At 39.4% G+C, this 22,875-nt stretch overlaps 1 protein-coding gene across 1 annotated transcript in view; it reads left to right on the plus strand.

Annotated features, from left to right (window-relative positions):
- Positions 1–22,875, plus strand: part of CDC73 (cell division cycle 73) — a 187,063-nt gene that overhangs the window by 160,215 nt on the left and 3,973 nt on the right. The window contains exons 12-16 of the mRNA XM_084851436.1: positions 3,524–3,559; positions 3,749–3,836; positions 15,392–15,553; positions 16,636–16,736; positions 22,359–22,500. Coding sequence (XP_084707562.1) covers positions 3,524–3,559; positions 3,749–3,836; positions 15,392–15,553; positions 16,636–16,736; positions 22,359–22,500 — 529 coding nt within the window. The remainder of the gene's footprint in view (positions 1–3,523; positions 3,560–3,748; positions 3,837–15,391; positions 15,554–16,635; positions 16,737–22,358; positions 22,501–22,875) is intronic.

Raw genomic sequence — 22,875 nt, forward strand, 5'->3', positions numbered from 1 at the left:
GGAATGTCAATGTATTTAGAGTGACATGGTATTGGGATTCTTTACTGGTTCTGTTATCTTTGCAGTTGTGTGCCTTTGCTTAGAAAGGTCATACTGCCTGTCATATTTATCTCACTAGGGCTGTTGAGAATAAGAATGTATTTGGAACTGACAGGCAATGATATGAAAAGGGTAGAAATAGCAAGAGCAGAAATACATCTGGATAAAGCGTTGCACATAGGGTCACACTGCCAGATGCGATTTCACACACATTAACTGAAAGACCTGTACAGGCCTTCATCGGTACAAAGGCTGGCCTATATCATGTTGACCTTCCATATTGCAAGGTACAAAGAAATAAGCAAAGTGTCATAAAGCATCTGGAGAGAGCATTCCCTCAGGATTTCACTAGAAAAATGGTTTAATTTCTTTAGTAGTATTATTAATTTGTACAGCACCATTAGTGATCATATGTTCTTAACAGAGTTTCATAGGCAAGGGACTATTTGAAGTCAGTGTGGATGCAATCTTGAAACTACTCAGTAAAAGAAGTACTTACAGACATTCTCTTAAAACATGATGGATTTGGTCAACAGTTTATTACATTTGTTATGTAATAAGAACATTTGTTATTGGGTGGATTAAAAAACATAGCAATAAATGAAAATGGTTTCCCTGTACCTTGCAGCACCAGAGGTTGCTGCTCTCATGCTCCTGAAGTCACAAACCTCAGGCATACCCTGGGCTGGGCAATTGCCTGTCCCAACTGCTCACCTCCTTCCGATGACGGAACTGTGATTGGAAGAAGATTTCAACAGCCCTCAGTCAAGAACAGTTATACTGGTGGCCTTAACAGTGTAGCACCCTGCAGTGCTGGGAAGTTGTACACTGAACTCTATATTTGTAAAAGCAAAAAAGTTACTTGCAGGATGTTTAACTATTGAACTTTCATTTGTTCCTTGAAGTATGATGTTGCATAACATTTGAGTAGAAATATGTGACATTATTTTCCTGAGCTATGATTGCACTGCTTGCCAATTTTGTGTAGGGTTAAATACACATTGAAAGTACCAAATCAAAACAAAATAATCTACAGTACATAATTACAACTTCTCTCTATGCTGAAGGAAACTGCCCATGATCAGCATGGGAAGATGTTCTTAAAACCCAGGTAGACTCTCTAGTTAAAATGATGTCATTTCTGTCTTTTATTATTGGCAGCCGCTTGGATCCAGTGACACACCAGCAAAAGGGGATTGGAGGAAGGAGACTTCCCCCAATCCCCTGAAAAGTATCTTCTGAGTATTGGAGGACCCTCCTGAATATGGTGGGCAGTGGCACAGAGGGCGGGGTGGGGAGATCCCCCCAAATTGGCTGGAGACACCTTTCATGATGGGGATCTCTGGAGGTGGAAGGAGTGGAAAAGTCTGTCTCTGGATCCAAGCCCAGATCAAGTAACGATAAGTAACAACATAGCTCCTGTACCTTACAGAAGCAAAATCTATTATGCATAAAAGCCTTGTTGAGGTGTTCAAGCTGAACATGTATGGGCACAACGTTTGTAGAGGGCCAGGGTGCAGGTGCTGGTCCTGCCCCAACATCCCACAAGTGTTAGCCACATACGCTCCATTCCCAAATTGTACGAGTTGAGTGTGTGAAAGGGGGATTGTTAGCCAGTTTAGTTGAATGTGTTCAGTGTCTCCCCTCAGACCTTTGTCAGCAATGGAAGGGGAGGAGCCAGTGCTTGTGGAATGTTGGGAGCAGGGCTGATGCGTGTGCTGCTGTGCCCCTGCACTTTGTGTCCTCATGCATTGAGGCTGAATGCCTGAATAGGGCTATCCTTAACAGTTTTGCCCTAAATATGTTGTCTAATGAGAGAAATCCATAAAGGAAATTAGTTGTGCATAGTATTCCTTTGTGCTCTTCAAGCCCATCCAAATTCCTTTTTATATTGAGTTAAAGTTTTTCTTCCCACAATATGGTTCGTATGGTGTCTTTGATAAGAGAAAGCTAAGCTGAACAACAATTAGTGCTGGTTAGAGCTGTAAAGGCCTGAACACCCCCCCCCAAAAAAAAAAGTAGGGGAAAAAACTTTTTTTCTGAGGACTGTTTTTGGCGGAGTGGGGTGGGGTGGAAAAATTGAACAGCTTTGGATTATGAGATATTTTCTTTTACAATTTAAGAAGTATTTATATATTGTTACCCAGCCTTTATTCCCCCCAAAATGATTTATACAAACTATATAATAAGAACACTTTTATAGAAAGACTAGAGATGTTGCATGTCTCGTAATAATGAAGTCCTGGGGAAAAAATATTTTTTAATCCTCTCTGTAAGATTCCCAGCATAGTTAGTTCTTCCATTCCTTATTAAAATGTTGTATAAAGTCCCATGTTTCTGATGCTGCAGCAGTCATTCATTGTAGTTCTAATCTATTCAGACAATAATTACGGATTTACTGAGTTTACTTTTAGAAGTTTTAAAATACAATGATAATTTTATGAGCAAACTAAGTCATACATAAAATAACTTTAGGAACAGAAAGGCTGCTTTATGCTCCTAAAGCAGCCCTCCACAACCTGGTGCCCTCTGGATGTTTTAGACTACAGTGCCCAGCATTCCTGACAATTGGCTATGCTGCCAGAAGCTGATGGGAGCTGAAGTTCAAAATATCTGGAGGGCATTAGATTGGGGAAGGCTGTCTTAAAGCAACAAAGTGACTTGAGATATGGAAAGAGCACTAAATAAGTATTGCCTCTGTTTAGACATATATAACATAATAGGCAGCGTTGTACCTCTGCTTTTGGGTCATATTGATCTCTAGGCAAGCAGCATGGATGGCTGCTGGTGCTGGCCTCTTCTTGCAGGGAGAGACTAAGAGGGGGGTAAGTACCTGCAGTCAAATTCCAACTGAGCATTGCAGAAAAAGGGGTAGTTTGCGTTGAGTTGCCTTTGGTGAGAGAAGAGGTCTTTCTTACACACCCCTGTGAGCACCAGCTTTTCAGACAAGAATGTGGAGGTAAGGGCTTTGGCTAATCCGTAATAATAGATACGTTGCTATTTGCACGCTCTTACCCAAGGGTGAATAAGAAACCAATCCACAGTCTTTTCTACCCATGCTCTTTTCTACCTCGGAGTAATGCATTGGCCATATAACAACGTTGCAATAATAATAATATATAGCATTTTCAAATATGCAAAGTGCTCCACATCCATAATATTCTTGTAGTCCTTACAGCAACCCTGTATAGTAAATCTATATTATCTTCATTTTGTAGTTTCGGGGCTAAGGCTGAGAAAGAATGCCTTGCCTAAGGCCATCTAGTAATTTTTTGACAGAAGCAAAATTCAAACCAGGGACTCCATGTTTTGTGGCTTTGCTTCTTAGCTACTGTACTACACCAGTTGGAAGTGAATTGGAGTTTGTTTGTTTTTAATTCCAGATAAGTTTATCATGTAAACAGATCCTAGTTAAATGTGCTTAATCTAGAATCAAAATTTGTTTGATTAAGCAGTCATTTTCTGGTGTCTTTTCCCCTCACAGTTTCCCAAGCAAGGCCACCTCCAAACCAGAAAAAAGGTGAGTTGCTCCTAACCCTTTTATAACCACAAACTTCATATTTTACACGCTGAATCCTCAGTGAGGATTTACAATTAGTTCTGCATTCGTTCATATTTTTAAGCTATGGTGCAAGGGATAATGATGATAATAATTGCATTTTGTTAAAATAGTATCTGCTACTTGTTAAAAAAAAATATCTCTTTACAGGATCTCGAACACCCATAATCATTATTCCAGCAGCTACCACCTCTTTAATAACTATGCTTAATGCAAAAGATCTTCTGCAAGATCTGAAGTAAGTAGCTGACTAAAATATATTTCAGAAAAGACTGTCTTCAGATGTAAAAAAAGAAGTAGCTGAAGTGGTAATTTATTCTAGAAACAGTGCATTCTATTTTGTGACAACTGCATTTTGATTTTTTAGATGAATGCTGGTAATGGAAATGTAGGTTACTTAGCAAATGAAATACCATTATGATTGTATTTTATAAGAACCTCTTACCTCTCAACCAAGCAAGTATGTGGACATGAGAGATGCACTTAATTCTGAACCAAATTATGGATTTACTTTTCTAAAACATTTATTTTAGTTTTCTTCAGTTTTAAGGCCTTGCCCTTTTCTTGAAGGTTCAGTGTGGATAATATTTTCCTACCCAGTTTTCCTGGAAGATTTCTACCATGCAGCTAATTTAGGCTGATAGAGTCTTAAGAAAAAACAAAACACTTTTTATTCTATTTTTTATCTTTATAAATGAAATAAACAGTACCAACAACCTAATCAGTATCTATGGTTTCCCAACACTGCAGTATTCTTAGGAGGACACAGCAATAACGAAAAAAAGAAAAAAGCAAACAGAAGGAGGAGGAAGAAGAAAGCAAGAAAAAAAAATGAAGAAATATAAAAAAGTTACTTAAAAGGATTAAATTTAAACTCCATTACATACAAACTTCAAATACCATTCTACTTTAAAGTTATACCTATAACATTGGCAATATTACAATTCAGTACAACATAGATAATCAACCTCATATTTCAGTATCATATTATATCATATATCATCAGTCTTATAGCAAGGAAGCAGGCCTACAATTCATTTCCAATAACCATATATTACCCTTCAATTAACATATACTAATAGAGCTTAGCAATTTAACCAGCCAAAAATATTACTAACCAGTCTCATTATAATGATAGTAATAATAATAAAAAGGAAGGAAATTAAAAAGGATAAATAATAATAATAACAAATCACTAATAAATTTTATACTGTTATGTAATAATAAAACTTAAGATCAACCTTACAGCAATCACTAATGTATTTTGTACTAGGTATATAAATGAGTGTGCACATTTCTATACACCCTCAGACAGTAGATTTAAATACAGTATATCATATCCATTTTAAAGAGAAAGGATTTAAAAGAAAAGAAAAAAAAATGAGAGAAAAAAAAGGATATATATGAGCAATTATCTCTGGCCTAGCCTGGATCTTACAGATTAAACATAGCCAGTTGACAAAACATGTTTATAAATTCCAGTTCATGGGGCTGAAACAGAAGTCTCACACATTTTTCCCATTAGCCATGCCTCTGCTATTTCGTAATTTAGAAACTTCATCCTCTGACCTTCAGAAAAAATGCAAAATGTAGCAGGATATTTTAAATGACACTGTAAGTTCATTAGTTTTGCCAGGTTTTTCGCCTTGGTAAATTGCCTTCTTTTATCAGCAACTTCTTTGGTGTAATCCAGAAATAACATGACTTTATCTTGTTTTGATCCCCAAAAAAGACTTCCGCCCCCTTTTGCCAAATGCAGGATATAATTTTTTGTGGAGATTCTTGCAAATTGGACTATAATCATATAACCAGTCCCTTTGGCATTTGGCACACGGAATGCCTGCTCAATATCAAGTAAATAATCAGATGACAGAGGGAGTATCTCATGCAGAAGCTTATCTACAAAAGTAGACAAATTTACATCAGTAGGTAGATCTTTGATACCAATAGTATGTACATTTGCCCTGTGCGTGAGAGCCTCAAGTTGGGAGATTCTGACAGAAAAATTGTTGTAAAAAGCTTGTGATGCAGTCTCATTCGCTGCCACCCTATCTTGCAGCTCGTTAACCTTCCCCTCCATTTTTTGCCAAGAAGCGTAAATTAAGTCCACAGCCCCTTGCAGGGCAGCGATGGAATTTTGAATTGTATCCAGCCTTTTAGCCTGTTCAGCAAATTGTGAAGACAAAGTTTTTATCAGAGCAAGCAACTCCCCTGCATTTTCGCTTCTTGGAGCCTTTGCCACGGGACGTATAGGAGGGTTAGGCAGAGATCCTCCTCCTTTTTTCCTCCTTGATGTAGCCATCCTTCTCTTCAAACAGATCTTGAAGGTCCTCAAATATTGTTGGTATTTTTTAATCCATAAACTACATTGGAACACATCAGCCCTGAATTCTCCTAATTAGATAGGCGTTTCAAAACAACTTTGAGCGATGATTAAGCTCTGGCAGGCTAGCCTTGGAGCCCAGCCCCTTTGCTGCTTCGCAAAGAGGGCTATTCTTCCAAGACTTCATCCAGATGCTGCTCTTGCCTCCCCGTTTCATTCCAGGGGAAGATGAGAAGGTTTTTCAACCTTTTAAAAGCTGTTTGAGATAGCGTCCCGCGGAGACTCTGCAGAATGCCACCAGAGTGACATTGGCTCCGACCAGAAGTCAGCCTGAGAGAGTCTTGCCAAAGTGTAACCAAGGTTATATTCTGATTTTGATCTAGATCCAAAATTAGTGCTCTAGCGAGGAGGAGGAGGAGGATGTAAGCTGCCTTGTGTTCCTTACAAGAGGAAAAACGGTGGGATATAACTGCAAAAATAAATAAATAAATAAATAAATAAATAAATATTGCGATAGGAATAAAATTTTCTCTAGCTTCTCTAAACCATTCATCAGTATTTAGTTTTATCCATATCCCCTTCCCTCACCTCAGTCTTTTTTCCCCTTAACTAATAAGCCCTAAATGCTTTAGCTTTCCTTGAAGGGAAGGGGCTCTCCTTCACTTGATAACTGCCATTTCCTGCACCTTTTCCATCTGTTATTCTTTCTGAGATGGAGCAGTAGAACGTGTAATCTGCCATTATAAATTTTTCTGGGGAAAGATTGTACCTTAAAATGAAAGCATATGTAAGTGGTATAGACAAGAGGCTCAGTTAGGTCAGGTTGATGTTGGTCACCATAAATCCATATCTGCTTTGAGTAGATATCTGTGGACTTGTTTCCCACATTACTACTTTAGATTCTGATAAACTTGCAAGTGTATTCATTGACATGAAATGAACTTTACAAGTATCTTTGAAGGTTGTCTCCTAGCTGGTATTCCAGACTGATATTTCTGTCACAAACATGGGTCTGGAACTCCAGCTGCAGAAAAGTATGAAGGCTGAGATGCAAAGGGAAAGCAGCAGGCTTTAAGGACTCCTCCTTCTCACTCTTTCTCTGGTGCAAATCACTCCCTCCCAATACTACTTTATAGCAATAAAGCAGCAGCTGGGCAATTGCATACATTAATTGGTAGGTAATGTGCAGTTCTGTCCTTAGAAGCAGAAATTGAATAAATTATATTTTGCTTTTGAAGCATATTTTTAAGTGTGTGGTGTTGGAGTAAGAAAAAAAATGTTCTAGACTTAGTAAGAGGAAAGGGAACAAATCAAACATTAGCAGGTTTTGTATTTGAAGTTCTGACCTTCTTCACACACCCCTTTTATTGTCCTCAGAAGGCTGTACTGATTCTTTTCTTCTATTAGTACTTTCCCTTTGTCGTCCCACAAGTACAGCGTTTTGGCACTACAGATTGGTGACCTTGAGGAACATTTCTTTGTAGTAGGCAAATTGGCACTATCATGACTGGCACTTCGTGGATGTAATTTTCATTATTTTGCCTAAACGTTTTACACCTCAAAAATTATAGAAGGGAAATTTCACTTTCTATTTGTGGATCCAACAACACTGCCCATTTCTTGTTGCTATTCTCCATTTTTATTTCTACTTTTATTTTATTTATTTTTTGTAGAGTTCCCTGTTTCAGGTATTTCACAAATCAGTGGACCAAGAATGAATTAAAAGAAAGAGAAGGAAGAGGCAAATGATTCTCTAAAAGCAGCGCATGTTCTGTTGGGTGACTTAAGTCAGTTGCAGTAGCTGTTCTTACCTATTTTTTCATATGTAAGAAGCTTTTGCATGGATCACAATTACTTTTATTGCAGTAAGAGAGGTGATAGAATAATATCCATGTTCCAAAGTGTCTGTTTGTCATAGTCTCAGAAATCACATGTTTATGTTTTTTTTTCTTTTTTGTAAGAGCATCTGTGAAGGAAATAGTTAATGAAGACCTACATGATGCATGTGTTAAAAAGAAAATTTCTATAAGCACATGTTTGTTTTTTATGATGTTGCTACAGAAATCTGGGAAGTCATCAATATCTCCATGTATTTCTGTACCCTGCTGTTCTAAGATTTGTAATTATACTTTGACCCAGTGCAGATGTAATAGTCATCATCTCCTAACTGTGTTTAAGCAATCAGAAGTGCGTTGTGGACTCATCTACTCTGTCCCTTTCCCATGGTTAGCTTTAGCCAGGGTCTGCAAACTAGCTTCTAACCCTAGGCTTGGATCTAACCTGCTGTGAGAATGGAAGGCATTTCTACTTACAAAGAGTCACCATCTTCCCCCCTCCTGGAGCCTCCCATATTGAAAACTGTCTGCAAAGTCCTGAAGGGACACTCCAGAGCAGCTTTTAAGGGAGCATAGGAATTCTAGAAAAGGGGAAGATCTTCCCATAGCAGGATCTCAGATCCAAGCCAATATTCAAACACTTATTTTTTTTAAACCCTCAATATACAGTCATGTGAAAAAGAAAGTTCTTTGATTTCTATGGTTTTACGTATCAGGACATAATAAAAAATCATCTGGTCCTTAGCAGGTTTTAAAATTAGGTAAATACAACCTCAGATGAACTACAACACATGACATATTACACCGTGTCATTATTTATTTTACAGAAATAAAGCCAAAATGGAGAAGCCATGTGTGAAAAACTAAGTACACCCTTACTGCTTCACAGGTATGAAGAGGCTAAGTAGCAGCCAGGTGCTGCTAATCAAATGCACTTGATTAATTGATCATCAGCAAGTGTGACCACCTCTATAAAAGCCGAAGTCTCGGCAGTTTGCTGGTCTTGAGCATTCTGGTGTGTGTTAACACAATGCCAAAGAGTAAAGACATCAGCAATGATCTTAGAGAAGCAATTGTTGCTGCCCATCAATCTGGGAAGGGTTATAAGGCCATTTCCAAACAATTTAGAGTCCATCATTCTACAGTGAGAAAGTTTATTCACAAGTGGAAAACCTTCAAGGCAGTTGCCAATCTTCCTAGGAGTGGACGTCCCAGCAAATTCACCCCAAGGGCAGACTGTGCAATGCTCAGAGAAATTGCAAAACATCCACGAGTTTCATCTCAGACTCTACAGGCCTCAGTTAGCATGTTAAATGTTAAAGTTCATGACAGTACAGTTAGAAAAAGACTGAACAAGTATGGTTTGTTTGGAAAGGTTGCCAGGAGAAAGCCTCTTCTCTCTAAAAAAATCATGGCAGCACAGCTTAGGTTTGCAAAGTTGCATCTGAACAAATCACAAGACTTCTGGAACAATGTCCTTTGGACAGACGAGACCAAAGTGGAGATGTTTGGCCATAATGCACAGCGCCACATTTGGTGAAAACCAAACACAACATATCAGCACAAACATCTCATACCAACTGTCAAGCACGGTGGTGGAGGGGTGATGATTTGGGCTTGTTTTGCAGCCACAGGACCTGGGCACCTTGCAGTCACTGAGTCGACCATGACCTCCTATGTATACCATAGTATTCTAGAGTCAAATGTGAGGCCATCTGTCTGACAGCTAAAGCTTGTCCGAAATTGGTCATGCAACAGGACAATGATCCCAAGGACACCAGCAAATCCACAACAGAATGGCTGAAAAAGAAAAGAATCAATGTGTTGCAATGGCCCAGTCAAAGTCCAGACCTCAACCCAATTGAAATGCTGTGGTGGGACCTTAAGAGAGCTGTGCATAAACAAATGCCCACAAACCTCAATGAACTGAAACAACGTTGTAAAGAAGAGTGGGCCAAAATTCTTCCACAACGATGTGAGAGACTGATAAAGTCATACAGAAAATGATCACTTCAAGCTACTGCTGCTACAGGTGGTTATACAAGCTATTGAATCATAAGGTGTACTTAGTTTTTCACACATGGCTTCTCCATTTTGGCTTTATTTCTGTAAAATAAATAATGTCACGGTGTAATATGTCATGTGTTGTAGTTCATCTGATGTTGTATTTACCTAATTTTAAGACCTGCTAAGGACCAGATGGTTTTTATTATGTCCTGATACGTAAAACCATAGAACTCAAAGAGGGTGTACTTTCTTTTTCACATGACTGTAATTAGTGTAGTTGCAGACATAACACTGCACAATTGTTAATGCTCATAAGGGAAGGGGGGGAAATTTGCATGGGATGGGCTATAGGGACGGGGAAGATATGCAAGATCATGGCATAATTGCCTGGTTAGGACATGGGTAGCATCACGTTTGCCCTGCGGGTTTGACATTCTCCTGTGAGTGTGTTTTCAACCATTCATCTTTTGTTCTTGTTCTCAGCTTTGTCTACAGTATATTTCATTTCAAGGTAATATGAGTTACAGAATCAGCAATGCTGTGTATCTCCTTTAGCCAAAATGAGCAATGGATAAAAGAGACAAGATGGAATGTTTCAACAACAACAGCAGTAATACTGTCTTAAGCCTAGATGTGTTACAAGTTGCAGAATTAATAAAGAAATGTCAAATGCTGCTAAAATTCCTTAAAACTGATCCTCATAAAAGGAAGTCTTCGTAAACACATAAGGGACACAGGCCAGCTAATGTTTTGATATCATATTTCCAGCACTAATAATTTTCGTAGTTATATACAAAACGTATTGAAATGGTGTTTCAACATCTTCTTCATTTCCATTTTAGAAACCTAGCATTATGTCTGTCCTCTTCTACAGAAATATAATTCCAATGTTAGACCTTAATAGTAATAAAATTACTAGGATTTATAGACACAGAGCCTATTTGATTAGGGTTGGAAAGTACTATTTAATGAATTGAGGATACAAAGGTAATAGGCATAACTGTCACTTTTAATAGGCAAAAATGTAATTTGCGCATTTATTTCCTTGAGCCACGAGTTGTAAATTGTTTCATCTTGATTGCTTCATATTGAAAACGTACTAATATGGCAGATATGGAGTTCATAATTTCCTAACTTTAACATTGTCCAGATTTCTCAACAAATAGTCAGGTTTATGACATCACTGGTGTTAACCTCCCATAGTAACTCGGGACCTTTAGTCAAACCGACTTTAATATATTCTTCATGTAAACGAGATCAGAGTGTTAATATTAACAGTGCATTCCACTTTGTACATTCAGTTTATAAGTGGGTGGTGGAAGGAATCTTGCTCACTAGCAGAGAAATGAAGTAATCGGCTGGTAATTGTACTGCTATTGACCATTCCTATTTATTGTTTCCAAAAGCAAGGAAATTCAATAAATGCATTGTTTAAATATGTTGTTTGTATTCAGTCACTGACATTGTTAGGATGTGAAATATATGGTTTGGGATTTGGCAATGGCTGGTCTAACCATTTCTGTTTCAGCACACTTGTATGATCCTAATGACTTACTGTCATGGATGTACCTCTTAAGTCAATAAAACCTCGCTCTTTGGATTTCTCTAATCCAGATTCTTTCTTACTCCGGACTTCTGTCTTCCTTGCCATTGTAAATAACTGTAACCTATGTTCTCCCTAGTCTGAATTTAAAACTCTAAACAAATTTCACATGCCACACAATGTCAAGTGTTGTTGTTAAGTCGTGTCCAACTCTTTGTGACCCAATGGACCATAGTACGCCAGGCCTTCCTGCCCTGCGCTCTCTCCCAGAGTGTGCTCAAGTTCATATTTATTGCATCGGTGATGCTATCTAGCCATCTCATTCTCTGCCGTCCCCTTCACCTGTTGCTTTCAATCTTTCCCAGCATCAGGGTCTTTTCCAGTGACTTTTCTCTTCGCATTAGGTGGCCAAAATATTTGAGCTTCAGTATCTGTCCTTCCAATGAGCACTCAGGGTTGATTTCCTTTAAGATGGACTGATTTGACCTCCTTGCAGTCCAGGGGACTCGTAAGAGTCTTCTCCAGCACCACAGTTCAAAAGCATCAATTCTTCGGCACTCAGCCTTCCTTATAGTCCAGCTCTCACAGCCATACGTTACTCCTGGGAAAACCATAGCTTTGATTATACGAACCTTTGTCGGCAAAGTGATGTCTCTGCTTCTTACTATGCTGTCTAGGTTTGCCATAGCTTTCCTCCCCAGGAGCAAGCATCTTTTAATTTCATGGCTACAGTCACCGTCTGCGGTGATCTTGGAGCCCAAGAAAATAAAATCTGTCACTGCTTCCATTTCTTCCCCTCCTATATGCCAGGAAGTGATGGGGCCAGATGCCATGATCTTAATGTTGAGTTTCAAACCAGCTTTTGCACTCTCCACTTTCACCCTCAACAAGAGGCTCTTTAGATCTTCTTCGCTTTCTGCCACTAGGGTGGTATCGTCTGCGTATCTGAGGTTGTTGATAATTCTCCCGGCAATATTAATTCCGACCTGTGATTCATCCAACCCGGCATTTCTCATGATGTACTCTGCATATAAGTTAAATAAGCAGGGCGACAATATGCAGCCTTGTCGTACTCCTTTCCCAATTTTGAACCAATTGGTTGTTCCATGTCCGGTTCTTACTGTTGCTTCTTGGCCCTCGTACAGCTTTCTCAGGAGACAGGTAATGTGGTCTGGTACTCCCATCTCTTTCAGAATTTGCCACAGTTTGTTGTGATCCACACAATCAAAGGCTTTAGCGTAGTCAATGAAGCAGAAATAGACGTTTTTCTGGAATTCTCTTGCTTTCTCCATGATGCAGCGAATGTTGGCGATTTGATCTCTAGTTCCTCTGCCTCTGTGGAACCCCGCTTGTACTTCTGGTAGTTCTCGGTTCACATACTGCTGAAGCCTAGCTTGTAGGATTTTGAGCATAAACTTGCTGGCATGTGAAATGAGCGCAATTGTACGGTAGTTTGAACACTCTTTGGCGTTGCCCTTCTTTGGAATTGGAATGTAAACTGACCTTTTCCAGTCTTGTGGCCACTGTTGAGTGTTCCAAATTTGTTGGCATATTGGGTGCAGCACTTTAACAGCATCATCCTTTAGGATTTTAAATAGCTCAGCTGGAATACTGTCATCTCCGCTAGTTTTGTTTTTAGTAATGCTTCCTAAGGCCCACTTGACTTCACTCTCTAGAATGTCCGGCTCAAGTTCAGTGAGCGCACTATCATGGCTATCAGGGACATTTAGATCTTTCCTGTATAGTTCTTCTGTGTATTCTTTCCATCTCTTCTTAATCTCATCAGCTTCCATTAGGTCCCTGCATTTTTTGTCCTTTATCATGCCCAACTTTGCACAAAACGTTCCCTTAAGATCTCCGATTTTCTTGAAGAGATCTCTAGTCTTTCCCATTCTGTTGTTTTCCTCGATTTCTTTGCATTGTTCATTTAAGAAGGCCTTCTTGTCTCTCCTTGCTATTCTCTGGAAATCTGCATTCAGTTGAATATATCTTTCCCTTTCTCCCTTGCTTTTCGCTTCCCTTCTTTCCTCAGCTACTTGTAAAGCCTCATCAGACAGCCCCTTTGCTTTCTTGCATTTCTTTTTTCTTTGGGATGGATTTCGTTGCTGCCTCCTGAACAATGTTACGGACCTCCGTCCATAGTTCCTCAGGCACTCTGTCTATCAGGTCTAATCCCTGAAATCTATTCCTCACCTCCACTGTATATTCATAAGGGATATGATTTAGGCCATACCTGAATGGTTTAGTGGTTTTCCCTATGTTCTTCAATTTAAGCCGCAATTTTGCAACAAGAAGCTCATGATCTGAGCCACAGTCAGCTCCAGGTCTTGTTTTTACTGACTGTATAGAGCTTCTGCATCTTTGGCTGCAAAGGACATAATCAATCTGATTTCCATATTGACCATCTGGTGATGTCCATGTGTAGAGTCGCCTCTTGTGCTGTTGGAAAAGAGTGTTTGCTATGATCAGCGTGTTCTCTTGGCAAAACTCTATTAGCCTTTGTCCTGCTTCATTTTGTACACCAAGGCCATGCTTGCCTGTTATCCTGGTGAATTCTTGACTTCCTACTTTAGCATTCCAATCCCCTATGATGAAAAGGACATCTTTTGTTGGTGTTAGTTCTAGAAGGTGTTGTAGGTCTTCATAGAACCGATCAGCCTCAGCATCTTCGGCCTCAGTGGTTGGGGCATAGACTTGAATTACTGTGATGTTGAACGGTTTGCCTTGGATTCGTACTGAGATCATTCTTTCGTTTTGGAGATTGTACCCCAGTACTGCTTTTCCCACCCTTTTATTGACTATGAGTGCTACTGCATTTCTTCTAAGGGATTCTTGCCCACAGTAGTAGATATAATGGTCAGCTGAATTAAATTCGCCCATGCCTGTCCATTTTAGTTCGCTGAGTCCCAAGATGTCGATGTTCAATCTTGCCATCTCATGTTTGACCACCTCCAGCTTACCTTGATTCATTGATCCATTCCAGGTTCCTAAACAATATTGTTCTTTACAGCATCGGACTTTCTTTTCACCACCAGACACATCCACAGCTGAGTGTCCTTTTGGCTTTGGCCCAGCCGCTTCACTCTTTCTGGCGCTACTTGGAAATTCCCTCTGCTCTTCCCCAGTAGTATATTGGACACCTTCCGACCTGAGGGGCTCATCTTCCGGCGTCATATCTTTTAGCCTTGTGATATGTTCCATGGGGTTTTCTTGGCAAGAATACTGGAGTGGGTTGCCATTTCCTTCTCCAGTGGACCACATTTTGTCAGAACTCTCTGCCATGACCTGTCCGCCTTGGGTGGCCCTGCATGGTATAGCTTATGGCTTCACTGAGTTACGCAAGCCCCTTCACCACAACAAGGCAGTGATCCATGAAGGGGCAATGTCATGTAGGGGGAGACAATTATCACTTGGCCCTTTGTTACTGTTTTGGCAGCTATGGGCAATATTAAATTTGAATTAATCTAAATTTGCTAATGCATTAGCCGGGACTGATTTCTTCCCTTCTGGGAGACATACAGCAGTTGAATTAACTCATCCTGAGAATTTACTGCCAAAATGAATCCTCAGATTAAGCTTCTACCTCTGCAAATTTTACAGGACTATGAAGTCTTCCTTATCTCTTATAAAAGTAGAATTTTGTGACACTTTAAAGACTGAAAGAGTTATTGTGGCATAAGCTTTTGTGGACTTGAGCCCACTAGATCTACCATGAAACCTTATGCCATGATAAATTTGTTGGTCTTTTAAGTTGCCACAGGACTCTTCATTGCTTGTGCTGCAACAGACTAACACAACAGGCTACCCATCTGAAATATATTTCCAGTAACACCATATCTGGTGTAAATATCTATTTTGATGAAATAGTTGCCTTATTTTGTAGCGGTCTAGGGATTTTCAGAAATTTTGTGATCAGTTCAGAAGCAGCATTTACTTTTATTGTCCAGTGGTTCACTGTAATTCTGTCCAATTTCTTATTAAACTCTAGACTACGTAATGCTTGTTTTTTGTTGCTGTTGTGTTTGCTTGACTGTACAGAATCAGTTAGTAACAGTCTGTTAATTATCGTCATCTATATCTTTAAGGTTTGTGCCATCAGATGAGAAGAAAAAGCAAGGCTGTCAGCGCGAAAATGAAACTTTAATACAGAGAAGGAAAGACCAGATGCAGCCTGGTGGAACTACAGTCAGTGTTACAGTACCGTATCGTGTGGTTGATCAGCCTCTAAAACTTATGCCTCAAGATTGGTAAGGGAGGGTGTTTTGTTGCTTTTATGTTGCCCTTCCTCAACCAGGAAGTGAAATCAACATAGCTACATAAAACACATTCAGATATAATTCTGAAACTCTTGAATACAGTAATATCCTAATGGCTTTGAACTGATTTAAGCATAAATCAAATTCAACCTAATATCTCCATGACCAACAGTAGTTTTCTGGCATTCGTGTGGCTTATGTATAAAACTGCTTACTATCAGGGCTAATGCCAGCAGGCATCAACTTAAATATCCCCACTGCTGACAACAGTACTAGAATGGAGCCAAGCACTGTCTCTTACTTTCATAAGTGGAAATCTCACTCTAGCATTATACCTCTTCACTGGGTATTTGGATAATTTCATCATGCTTATATCAAATGGGCTCTGATGATTTGATGTTATTTAAGGACTCCTTTATTATGTACAGCCAGGACTCTTGAACAACACTGAGTTATAGTGTTCTGGGACTAGAAAAACTAATGACCGGACATTTATACAGAAGGAGGTGGACCACTTCTCACCTAATTAGCAGGAAGGAAGTTGGTTTTCTTTCCCCAAACTGCAAAACAGATTTAGCAACACTTATGGGGAAAGGTAGATTCCCATTACCATATTTTTCCACCCCAAAATTACTTTTCTCCCACTTAGCTCATGATTATTTATTTCTTTATAATATTTTTATATCACCATTTGAGATGTAACCTTCTCTAGGTGATTTACCCAGTAAACCATTCACTGACCTTATGAATGGTTCAGCATGGATTATGATTACAGGTACACTCCACGTTCTTGATTATTTTGGTTGTTGTAGAAGATTTCTAGACAGTGGTCCACTATCTAAACATGTTAGGTCTGTAACAAAACAGGGATAGACATGGATATTCACAGGCAATTAAATATGTCCCTATGCTGTGGAGAAAACTGTTGAATTATGAACAAATCCATAGTGTCTGAAATGGTGCAGGATCTAAGATATGAATATTTTTTAGGGTAAGAGCTTACCTCTTGCTCTGATTACAGTATACTAAAGTATGAGAGATTCAGTGCTTCTCTCCCTTATTTTTTTTTTTAGGGACCGTGTTGTGGCTGTATTTGTGCAGGGTCCTGCTTGGCAGTTCAAGGGCTGGCCATGGTTGCTACCTGATGGATCACCTGTTGATATTTTTGCAAAAAGTGAGCTTTTTACTTTGCGCGACTTCTTTAGCATGTGTTTAATGATAAATTAGCTATATTGTATTGTGTTGTGTTTATGGTGGTGAAGCTTCTGACACTAATTGGCAAAACTGGTGTGGTAGCATATAATGTTCAGTTGCTTAGGAACTAAAGAATTTGCAGTCCAGTTTCTCTGAGGGAATACTGAATTGTCAGTTTTACTGCAATTGAAATCTCACACAGGGTCAGGCTGAGGACTGGAAAGAGGACCAGGACACAGAGAAGCCAGGGGTCAGAGAATCCAGAGGCAGGACTGAAGTAAGGATATAGGCAATGGACTGAGAAAGAGGAAGGTGTATGACGAGCTTAAGGAACAATGCAGGAAATTGAGGCAAGAAGGGGTGTTATATTTATACCCAGCTTTTTGGCTAAAATTGACACCTAATGAGGGATGGGACTTTGAAGAAACTTTGCAGCACTTAAGGTCAGGAGAGGCTGTATGTTAGGGACAGGAGGGAGGTTAAGAGACAGAGTAGCTAAATGAAGTGATTACTAAGTCTAAAGGCTAGATCCAGATAGAGGAATTCTCCCAGTTGTGGCTTCTAGTGTCACTGTGGCATTTTGACCTTGCAACCCTAAGGGGGTAAAGCCAAAAAGCAGTTTGTGGAGACTGAATTTCACATACTGATTTGAATTAACCAGCCAATTTTGGGGCTGCAGACTTTTAATATTCTTGTATTGTTTTGCTTGGAAGTACTGCAGTACAGTAGGAGTAGCACCTCTGTGTCTTGTTAGCAGGTGTTACTTCTTCTGCAAGCTCCACCAGAAACCTGCTCCCTAACTCTTCATGTGCCTGGACGGCTTCCTTTCCCATTTGTGATTCCTTACAAAACAATGCTTCTCCCAGAGAACACATTAGACCATTCATTTGCCAAACACACTTAATCTGAAGAACTATGCAGATTTATCCTATAACTGTGCACATGGACAACTGAAACATCAGGATCCTACCAATGAGTATCTAAGACTCCATTTTCATCTGTATTAAGTTGGGGAAAGGGGATTAGTTGTAGCTGGAAAGAAATGCTTCAACCATAGCATACTGGCTGTGTTGGCATGTAACACTGAGCCAAACATCCTGGCTTAAATATGCCTGAATGTGCATGAGCAGTATGTGGATGCTGCCATCACTTTATAGGAATTCAGCAGCAACTCATTTTTAACACATAGGTTCTAACAGTTTTAACAGTTTAGGCACAGTTCAGGTTTAATACTAGCCCTATTCAGGCATTCCTCTGGGAATACTAAACCCATGAGGGGAGGGGGCCTGCTGGCCCCACACCCCTCCTTGTGCATTTCTGTTGCCCTCTACTTGTGAAGGGTGCCTTTCTGAAGAGGAGAGCCTCGCATATCCATGGGTGCTCTCCATGTGATTTTCAACACCGATTTTCCAGCATTCTGGATTGCATAGAAAACCTTCACAGATATAGGAGGCTCTCTTTTTCAGAAATTTGCCCTCTACAAGTAGAGGGTGATGGAAACACATGGAAAAGGGGGTAGGGCTAGAGTGCTTCCTCTCCTTGTGTGTTTAGTGTTCTCAGATGAAGAATGCCTGAATAGGGCTTCTAAAACCTGGGTTTAGGAATCAGATGCAAGCTACAGCATCACATGCATCCTTCCATCCACATTGCATGTGAATTCCTCCTGTCTCTCTTCCCAGCTTCAGCATTCTGTTTCACTGTCGTTAACCTGGATTAAAATGCAATCTGGTATATTCCTAGTTAATTGTCATTTGTGATGCCAAATGGAATAGTGGGGCAGAGAGAACTCGTATGCAACTGGTGAAGTACAGGGGAGGTTTCCTAAACTCTTGTTCAATATTCAATGTGAACTGGGCCTAAAATTCTAATAGTTGCTAAGTAGGAGCCAAATTATTTTGCTGTATTTTTAGGATTGTAGAATAAACAGTCCTGTTTATATTAGGAGGGCCCTGACTAAAATCTTGAGCCACAGGACTGGCAGGAGGGCCCTTATAGGATCTCTATTAAGGAAATAACAGTGACTTCTGTCACAGGATGGCTTGAACACTTCTAGTATACGTGGTACTGTAGAAAGTTAATACTTGAGGGGAACAAAATGGGCCACATTTCTCTCTCAGCATCATTTCCTCTTCTGCAGTAGGAGAATACTACTACTGACCTGTCTTACAGGATGGTTACAGAGTTACAACAAGATAATGCATGTGAAGTACTTTGAACATTTAAAAGTACTATATAAATTCTAGGCATTAAGTATTAACTATCTCAAAATATGAAGAAGGGAGTTCAACACGGTAGGAAAGTAAAATAATATAGTAAATTGTTAAAAAGTTGTACAGATACCATCGGTACTCTTCCATTGTTTGTCAAATATCAAGTAAAGTTCCAGAAGAAAAATGTGTAAGCAAAAGTGATGTTTGAAGGATGATGATATAGATACTGCCCTTAACAAACCCTTATGTTAGATGCTGAAGGAAGTATGTGTCTCCTGACCTTCGGACATTCACAGAAGCCAAAAGTTAGCACAGGCAAACCGGTTTTCTTCCATGATAAAGAGTAACAAAGATTTAAATCTGGTTATTGTAGGTAAACATTTTAAAAAAGAAAGCTGATTGCAGTAAAATCCAAGAAAAAGTCTAAACGTATCTTGCAAATCCTGGATTAGACTCCATCTAGAGCACATCAGTCTATCTTCCAGTATCTCACAATATCACTTTATCCTGGCTAAAATCCTATAAAATGTCATTTCAATAAAGCTTAAAATAGTACTCTCTTTATCCTGTGTTTTCCAATCTATGGCTCTTGATCTCTTGTAAAATAATTTGTTTATTTGTGGACCATATAACAATTGTTTCTGTAGAAAATAATTTATTTTATCCCTTCATTTCGGAGATGTCTGTAAGGAAGTAGACATTTTGAATGGAAAGTTTTGTTTTTTGGCATTTTAACCAACATGAATATTTTATCTGAATGCCATTTTAAAGGTCTACTTGCAATCACATGTTAATGCAAGTCTATTGAACTCGGAAGGTCACTTTTAGTGGATTGATTCTTGTTCAATACTTTTTGCTCCTAACTCAAAGGATCTGTTTGACATTCATAGATTTCTTTGTAAATGCATATATCCTTTATAGATATACTTTTGCTTTCTTTAAAAGGAAGACTTGGTATAACATAGTATGAGATTAGTATTTTTATTGTAAATGTTAGAGATGTCCTTGATACACAAAATTGATGTACTTAACAGAGAATTCTTGTTGATACCCAAAAAAAGTTTTGAATGGAAGAAATTCCAACTTTAGGCAACTTACTGTGCCAGCTGCCAGTCTTATGTTTTTAAATTTTTATTGGCACTGTGTGTAAACTATAGAACGTATCTTTTTTTATTGGATGTGTTTTTATTGGAGTTTTAATGTCTTAATTATATGCCAGACCTTGAATGCTATTTTGCATGGGAAGACAGGATATAAATTTAATAAATAAAGAAATAAAAACAGAAATAATTTGATAAAGTTTCCCATGGTGATCTTAAGATCCCATTCATAGGTAACTAGCTGTGGTGGGGTTACCACTTAACAGTCTCTCCCATGTGCTTCAGGACTCACATCACAGAGGTAAGGCATGCAAGTGCTCCTCAGATGGGGTTCTTGACTAGTGTTGCTGAATCCTAGACCAGCGCTGCTTCACCATTGGAGGCATGGAAGCATGAGAAATAGCCTCATGAATCTGGAGATACCACCGGGCAGCATTGGCAAACGTTACTGCTGCAATGTGGATCCCAACCACAGGAGAGAAGGTTTATGGCAGCAGCCACACATTGGCAGGAAATGTGTGAATTGGGCTTGTGTCTTTCTATCTAAGGTTAGGAAATGGTCTAAGACTTTCTTGAGATCACATCTTCACAGGACATACTTTAACGCAAGACTTTCATTTTTAAAAGTGGAGCTGGATGAGCTGAAACAGCCTCTTTGGGAGCACAACATGACAACACTGCCCTCTGATTCAGGATAATTGTACCATTCACCTTGCTGTAAATCTGTCTAAGAGGCCACTGAGCACAGCAATGCTGCATTTTTAATTTCCATAACTTACTTGACCTCCATAGCACTCATAAAGCTAATGCCTTTAGCCTGAGCAAAAATTGTACTTCTTTACAGCAAGGTTAGGTAAAACATAATCACACAGAAGGTAAAATAAACCTTGCTTTAGTATTTCCTAATTGGTGGTGTTCAGGGCTGTTGCTGGAGTGCACACATTCTGAGTACTCTGAAACATTCAAATGTTATCTGTTCTCGCAAAAGTTATAATTGGCTGGCAACAGGTGTGAGGAATGTATGCTGCTCTGAACTCCTTGGAAGAAGGTGAGATAAAAATTAGGGCTGTGATGTTCAATTAATCTAACCAGTGAATCAATTAATTAAAAACCTAATTGACTAAAAATGTCCTCCCAGTTAATCGGCTAGCAGCTTTTAAGTAATTTCTCATACAAATACTTTAAAAACTGCAGATAGCAATCGCCTTCATAAAGGAGACATTTCCCCTTTTCTCCTTCAGAGATGGGTGTGCCTCTTCTAAGAGGATACCCACTATGACATATACATCTAAAAACAAAGGAAGTATGCTTCTTGCTTCAGAATTCTGTTTATACCCATATGCAAATGTATGGATATTTACTTAATATATTTATAAATTTAAAGTCATATGCTTAACCAATTAAAATGTATTTAATCAGCTTGCAGCCCGAATAGAAATATAACAGATGTATGCTTGTTATAACAGCAGTCCTTTAGACGAAGGGCAGACACCAGAATATTCTTCTCAAAACCCCAGACATAAGGATTGGACCAAGGGCTAGTTCACAATGGGCTGGAAACCACACAATTCCCTTGTATTTTATTAGGGTTTTTTAAATCTCTCCTAGGAGCTCAGGATGGCATACATGGTATCCTGCTTTTTATCTTCTCAACAATCCTGTGAGGCTGATTAGTGACCTGTCCAAGAGATTACCCAGTGAACTGAATAGATGAGTGGGGATTTGAACGTGAGCCTCCCCAGTCGACATCTAACACGTTATCCACTAAATCAGAGGTGGGCAACGTGTGGCCCTCCAGATATGGCCTAGAACTCTCCATCTTCCCTCACCATTGGCTATGTTGGCTTGCAGTGCTGATGGGAATTGTACGGCCAAACTTCGGGAGGACCACCAGTTGCCCACTCCTGCACTAAAATATGCTGGCTGTGGAGCTTTGGGAGTGTGTGGGACCACCAGCAGGCTCATAGTTTGTTTTATTTGAATAATTAGTACCTCCACATTGGTGGTGTTTAGGAGGCTGTCTTCATTTCCACATCGATGAAAATGGGAGTGCCTCCACTATCACAAGTATTGGGATGGCCAGAGATTCACCACATTTCAAATGGAGCCTTCATGCAAGCCTGGCTGCATGCCCAGTGATATCCCTTCACACTGCTGAGGCAGTTGCTTGAGATTCACTATGTGTAAACTGGCCCTTTGCCTTAACTTTTAATTCCGAACCACAATTGTCCAAAATGTGTTTGGATTTTAGGAGTGATTAATTGTTGTGTCATCTCTCCCCATCTTATATAGTTAAAGCTTTCCATCTTAAATACGATGAAGTTCGTCTAGATCCAAATGTTCAGAAATGGGATGTAACCGTGTTAGAACTCAGTTATCATAAACGGCACTTGGACAGACCAGTGTTCCTGCGTTTCTGGGAGACACTGGACAGGTAAATATCGATCTGGACAATTGATATTTTTATATGAAGGTCTAGAGCCACCTGTCAAATCTTGCAAGCAAACTGTTCAGCTTAAAGATTCAGAAAATGCTTTGTAGTTGAAATATGACTGGCTATTTAGTTTTTTTTTAGTGTTCAGCCACATTATCCAGCCTATTTCATTGCTGCAAACTACGTCTTCATAAGTGATGTACAAGAGCATCCATTACCAATTTGGGGATCCTGCTCTTCTCTCCCCTCTGTTAATGCTGACGTAAGGGCTGCAGATAGCAAGACAAATGTAATCTTGTACTGGGTGCATTATATTGTGAAAGCCTATATTATGTGGTTTAAAGGTAGACACAGTTACTACAGCTGCATGCTGCA

This window comes from Heloderma suspectum, chromosome 4, assembly GCF_057233095.1.
Source record: "Heloderma suspectum isolate Gila_16-S chromosome 4, 16-S_ref, whole genome shotgun sequence".
Lineage (NCBI taxonomy): Eukaryota > Metazoa > Chordata > Lepidosauria > Squamata > Helodermatidae > Heloderma > Heloderma suspectum.